Below are 6,360 nucleotides of genomic sequence, written 5' to 3'. Positions count from 1 at the left end.
GTTCGTCGGGACGCAATACATTCCATAGATAAGAGCGTATGCCTAGTTTTTGCCTGGCAGGCAGCAGTATTACAATAAGTATTTGGTTTTCATATCATTCCATGCTTTATGTAGGAAATCAAGAGTCTCGTTTTGTGTCCCATGCAATCGCGCTGTCTGAGATGATACAACCGTTGCTGAGCGATCGGCAGGACCTCGGGCCTCACTTGGTCCAGCCTGGCTCATTGAAACTACGACTACGCCGACCGAACCCCATTCCGCAGTGGGCACCTCGCAACCCATGTTTCCCTTCAGATTGCCTACCCTTAGACTATGTCATTCGTGTGGAATTGGGCAAGTGGACTGGTACTGCAATATGTGTAGGCAAATCTGCGGCCAATGCTGGTCACGTCATCCACCGAGTTGGTACCGTCATGTGGGGATACCAATCTCGGAGTAGTAAGTTTGCCTGGTTCCTATATTTGAAGCTCTGGATGCGTGATGAAGTCCAACGGCGACCACCCAAGCCAAAGCTCGGATCAAGCTAGGGCAGAAGCTGAGAAGCAAAATTTTTCCGAAATGTACTTGCCGCGAACGATAGCGAAACCCGGGAGGAGCATCACACACGGGATGTACGTCCCTCTGGTTTGCTGTGAGGAAAGTGAAGGACAAGGGCAAAGACAAATCGGGAGACAATGCCCTACACCTGGAAGAATATGAGAGGTTCAACCAGATTGTCGAAGAGCATTGCCAGGCGTATGGTATATCAGCTTCGGAGTGTCACCCGCGAGTGGTCTTCATCGGCGATACTGGAACTGGAAAGAGCAGCCTCATTCGGCTGCTGAGATTGGCGCACCTTTGGCCACAGAAGCTACCTCAGGTAACGTACATAGCTATCGCGACCACGCCGTTGACTCGCCGGACAAGTCGAGCCCGTCGTTGTACGCAGACTGTGAGGGCTTCAAAAGGTCCGGTCGCGGGGAGTTTGAACTGGCACTGAATGAAGAGCAGCTCGCGCAGCAACCATCCACGGGCGCTAAACAGCACTTTCGGAAAATGATCGGGAGAGGATATAACTACGTACGCCACAAGGTATTTGGCATGACGGGTAGAGATGATGCGGTTCAATAAATGTTTCCGCGGCTGTTATATAACTTTTCTGACATTGTGGAATATGTTGAGAGAAGTGCCTGAGGCTGCATATCACGTTAGCCAGGTTCATGGATAACTGTTCCGATCAGACAAAGGTGACCACTGGCTCTCGCTGCAGCATCCCTAGAGCTCCACCATCAGCCGTGCCCCCCCTAGTTAGTTGTGCTTATGGTGCATTATTATGGTGGTGTCTCGTCACAGGCAAAGGCGAATTTCCGTCGATGACTTGAGTAATCTTTGCGAGAGCGACAAAGGTTCGTTTTCCTATTTGGAGAAATCATAGCCAGATCTGGTCTGCTCTCTACTGCTCATATTTATGTACCTCATATTTCTAGTGTAATCATGCGGTTAATGTTGGTCGGATCGGGACGAGTAGGATGTTGAGTTTATTCGGGCACCCAAGTATCTATTGTCATGTCATCCGATCGAAACATGTCAGGTTGACCTCTAGCGTGTCACGGACAGGATCCGTGACAGCAAGCGCCGGTGGTGGAGCCGTTGACAGGTGCCATGAGGCTGGGGTTGGAAGTATCGAGTTGTCTTCGGCGAGCCGCACCGGGGAGGGTTGTTTCGTGTGGAGGTACCACCGGGTGCGAAGGCCTGTCCTGTCGTTCACCAACATCCGATGGTCGCAAAGGCCTGCCGTCTAGCGGCGTGTTAGTACGCGTCCGTGGTCGCAGCCGCCAAACTGCTCAGCACCATCCCTCCGGCTGGATCAGTCGCGGCCGAGACCTGCGACGCAACCCCGTTCCGCTTGCTGCTGCCAATCTCTATCTGCTTTGGTAAAAGGTAACGGTCGCGTTCTGCACAACGACGGGGAACATTGTGTGTTGTCGTCGCATACTCACCGCCTCTCCTAATAATTCGTAGGCTTGGGCCCACGATCTGCAGTTCGAAAGGGAAATCGCGCGGGAGGACAAGCAGCGCTGTTTGGCCAATCCAACAACTTCTCAAATTAATCGTCTTTCATTGACTCGATTGCTTTCTGCATATGTAGCTCAGCGAGATATGGGTTGTGCCATGGTCCCGTGTGTCATCGCCCAAGTATCTCACCACAAAGGCCAGCTTCATAGACAAATAAATCTCCAGTACAGTCATGAACAACTTTCCCAAATTTTAACCTATTCACCTGACAAGATCTATTTCCTGTGCTCATATGTACAAGACAAAACTGATATCGGAAGCAGAAATACGTCACGTCATTCATCACGTCTTTCTTCCCCCGAAGCTGCCTCAATGTGGGGATGGTCCTGAGCATTTGAGATATGACAAGGCACTCTTGACAATTACATCCAGCGTCCTCGGAAGCTATCGTACACAGGTTGAACCTGATTTCAAAGGACTCGTCGATGTTGCCCACGACGCCGTCGATCGCCTTCATCAATTGAGAGATGATCAAGGTCACGTTGACGAGGTCGGACTACAGCGTGCCTTCCACAATTTGGCAGAACAGGGTGCCCAAGGACACTGAATTACCACTTGCAAAAAGCCAATGCTGAACCCAGAACTAGAGGGTTTCCTTCCAATCCATGTTCAGGCACAAAATGCCGCTATACTCGTGTGTCGCGTCGCCGAGTCAGTCACTTTCGAATTCTTTGAGCTGGCCCCTCGCAACAAAGACACCATGGGTACTCAAGGCCGATTCAAGCGTCTGTTTCCAGCATCCGCCGTCTCAATACCCTTTGTCAGGTTCAAGGACGATGCATTCCAATCATCTTTGATCAAGATAATCTCCAAAATGAGTCGTCAAGAGGTGAATGAGATGAAACCAAAAGTGATGAAAGCGCGGAGGAGCACATCGAGGAAGGAGACACGATAGATCCTGGAATTGTCATAGACTTCCTGGCGACATGTTTGAGTGCCTTGGGCGGGAACGTCCATCTTTGTCAAATTGTGAAAAACACACGGGACGAAGTACTCTGGCAGAATTCGAAGCTTCCGTGGCGTAGGTCTCCACTGTGGCTTCTTCTGCGTGTGCCTGGAAGAAGCCCTTTATGTTCCTCTCCCTTGAGTTGGCTATTCCTCCCAAATCCACCGTTGAGCCAGTTGTAGATTGTGGGCGATTGCTCACAGGCTAGTAAGGCAAATTAGCCACGCGACTCGTCACTCTTGCTAGCAAGACTCTCGTTCTCTCCGGTTCCTTCTCCACTGGTCCATCCCGTGTGATCAGATTATCCTGAATACTTCTCTCGTTAGTCGCGGACAGCGGCTGAACGGTGTCTCCGATCCGACGCAGCTTTTCCACACGAAGCCTAACGTTTTCCGCTCTTCACTCAGCTGCGTTAATCGCAGGACAATGGCTTCATGTGGGTCTGCACCCTCAGGATACTTGTCAAGGTCGGCCTCAATCGGCCACAAAGAAGGCAGTTCTTCAATCGCATCATCCGCGGCTACAATTGAATTAGGTTAAGAAATACATATAGGCCAAAAAATAATGCAAGTGTCGCACCTAAGTCCAGCTCTCGTCCAATAGTGCTCTCCGACTCCCTCAAGTTGTTCACTCTTTCTTCGGCATCTCATTGCTGATCTGTTCGGCGACATTATAGATCGCTTGTGGAGGGTGTACACGTCGGTAATGTAGTTGCATCGTTTGGTTGAGGTTGAAGAGGACGTCGTCGAGAATACGCGCCGGAATGGGGTTGCTCGACGCGTTGTTGCGGCGCCAGATCCGTGATGGTGCGAGGGGTTGGCAGAGGGTGTTTGTTTTGGGCGGTGATGAAGGATATTTTGAGGGAGGGAATCGTGGGTGCGGTATCCGCCATGGCTATACGTAGTGCTCGGTCCTAGAGACGGCGATATGGGAGCAAGTTTGATGTCGATGCCCTTTTAGAATGGTGCGGACCTGCTTCATCGACAAGAATAGCAAATGCACATTCGCGACAAACAAGCGCTCTATACACGTGTACAGACCTAAAAAGCCCAATCGCTATATCCCTCGCCCGCGGTGCCCTATCGCAACTTTCATTGGGATGGAATTTATGAAAACAACCGAGAATCTTACTTGTTACTAGCATTTTTGGCTGTCCCGGTATTTTGGGCTGTCTTGCAATTTTGGGCCGCTCTAGGTAAGGTACCAGTCCAACAAACTACAGCTGACTTTATTTCTCCAAGCATTCTTGATTTCCGAGCTGTTTTTGCTGCTCCAGATAGTTATCGTCCGTTTCCTCGCATCAAATGCCTTGTGTGTCAACGGCTGGGCCGTTGAGATTCACTCGGCTAACGCCGATGCAATAACGCCACCAAATGAGGGTCTTACAAGCCCCTGAGCGTCGACCATGGAAACAGGTAGCCACTCCAGGTGCTGGGGCCTGTGCCACTGTTAACACCGTCCCGACGGAAGCAGCGATTTTCTATGCCCTGCACTGTGTTAGCCAGCGACCTACTGATAAGCATCTCGCATCATGAGCAAACCCCGGATCTTCACGCAGAACACATTCCAGCTTATCCGCCACCTCATCCATCTGGCCGCCTATGTAGTATAAGTACAGCAACCTAACACCACAGCCCTTGCCACCTACATCTAGAGAAGAGTCGGTCAAGGACTTTCGCAGTGCCTCAATCCAATCCCCCCTTACAGACGACTCACTGCACTTGGTCCTGGATTTGTTGCGTCAAAAAGAGCAAAAAGTGTAAGCTTACTAACATTCTTTTCGGCAGTTCTTATAACTAGTAGCCTATATTCTATACGGCAGGATTTGCCTTCTCAATATCACAGCCGCCAGATGCCTCCAATGCCACCGCTTAGACTCTTCCCAAAGAGTCGTCTTCGTCTTCCAAAGCGAAGTCCCGCAGAGGGACAGGCCCACTGAATACCTTACCACATAGTAGTAGTACAGTTACATGACAAAAGTTTGCGACCACCCCACACCGAACCACCCACTTACATCAACAACCATCGATGCATGCATTCTCTTTGAAAATCCACCAAAATCGCAAATAATGCCTCAACGGCGTAGTTTCGGCACAGAAATTAGTGCAAATCGTCAAAGAGGCTATCAACACAGTTCTGAAGCCAAGGCCTCCATGCTGACAATGCTGGATGCCGGTGTATCTGCCCGGCGTGTCGCGCAGGAGTTTAACACGACGCATTCCACAGTGTTACGTATCAAAAAAACATGGACTGAAAGCCACACACTTGCCGTAAAGCCTCGAAAAGGGCGTCCTTTGAAGTTATCACGAACAGCAAGAAGGTATACTATCCGCATGGCCTCTCGTGATCGCCAGATTTCATACGACGCGTTGATTGGTGCAACACCTACGCAGGTCTCGCGTCGTACGATACAACGCGTCATGGCCACGCATTTCGGGCGCAAATGGAAGGCAATGGATAGGCCAAAACTAGATGCTGAATCTGCTCGTCAGAGATTACAATGGGCAGAAGGCTGGCTTCCGGACATCGAAGAATTAGAGCAGGTAGATTAATTTGCAATTAATGAGTCTTGAACCCCGCTGACGCGCCCAGGTGATCTTCTCCGACGAGACCTCTGTGCAGAATAAATCATCCAACCCACAAGCCTATGTCTTCCGGTTTCCTCATGAGAAGTATAATATGAGCCTGGTGAACCTCAAGGATCATGTAAAGCCGACTCTACAGGTCATGATGTGGGGAGGTATCTGGAAAGAAGGAAGGACTCCTTTAGTGGTGATGACACGCGATGAAGCCGCTCAGCGGCGCGGCTATATAAAGGCTTTACGAGAGGGCCTACTTCCTCACTATGACGGCACACGGCGTTTTCAGCAAGATAATGCTCGAATTCACACCTCTCATACTGTTACTACCTTCCTACAACATCAGGGCATCGAGTATATTGACTGGCCGAAGAACTCGCCGGATTTGAACCCGATTGAGCACTATTGGGCCATTCTGAAGAGACAGATTAGAAGAATGTTCCCTCATCTACGTAATTTACGTGACAATAGCATCGATATGATAGAATTCCAACGCTGTGTGCAAATTGCGCACAATTCAATCCCTCAGCAGCAGATTACAGCACTTATTGACTCTATGGAGCGCCGCTTGCGCGCTGTGATTCGGGCGCGAGGATGGTATACCAGATATTAATTGACGTTTCAAGCGCTACGAATTGATATATACAACTTTATATTTGAATAAATATACATAGAGAAATCATTGGTCAAAGACACTGTGCATGTTGCTGCCGACTGGAGGTGTGGTGGGGTGGTCGCAAACTTTTGTCACATTACCGTACTAAAGAAAGGACCAGTCAG

General features: G+C 49.9%; 2 protein-coding genes across 2 annotated transcripts; one reads left to right on the top strand and one right to left on the bottom strand.

The window, feature by feature from the left end:
• Positions 1 to 3,671: 3,671 nt before the first annotated feature.
• MAA_11684 (uncharacterized protein) lies at positions 3,672 to 3,893 on the bottom strand (the record flags this gene model as incomplete). Its single annotated transcript, XM_011412599.1, has 1 exon — positions 3,672 to 3,893. The coding sequence occupies one exon, from the start codon at positions 3,891 to 3,893 to the stop codon at positions 3,672 to 3,674; it is 222 nt and encodes a 73-aa protein (XP_011410901.1).
• A 1,177-nt stretch (positions 3,894 to 5,070) lies between these two features.
• On the top strand, positions 5,071 to 6,193 carry MAA_01391 (transposase; the record flags this gene model as incomplete). Its single annotated transcript, XM_007819389.1, has 2 exons — positions 5,071 to 5,544; positions 5,594 to 6,193. 2 exons carry the CDS (start codon positions 5,071 to 5,073, stop codon positions 6,191 to 6,193), a joined length of 1,074 nt encoding a protein of 357 aa, XP_007817580.1.
• Positions 6,194 to 6,360: the final 167 nt, after the last annotated feature.

This window comes from Metarhizium robertsii (assembly GCF_000187425.2).
Source record: "Metarhizium robertsii ARSEF 23 chromosome Unknown MAA_Scf_13, whole genome shotgun sequence".
NCBI lineage: Eukaryota > Fungi > Ascomycota > Sordariomycetes > Hypocreales > Clavicipitaceae > Metarhizium > Metarhizium robertsii.
This window is presented reverse-complemented; position numbering and strand designations above follow the sequence as displayed.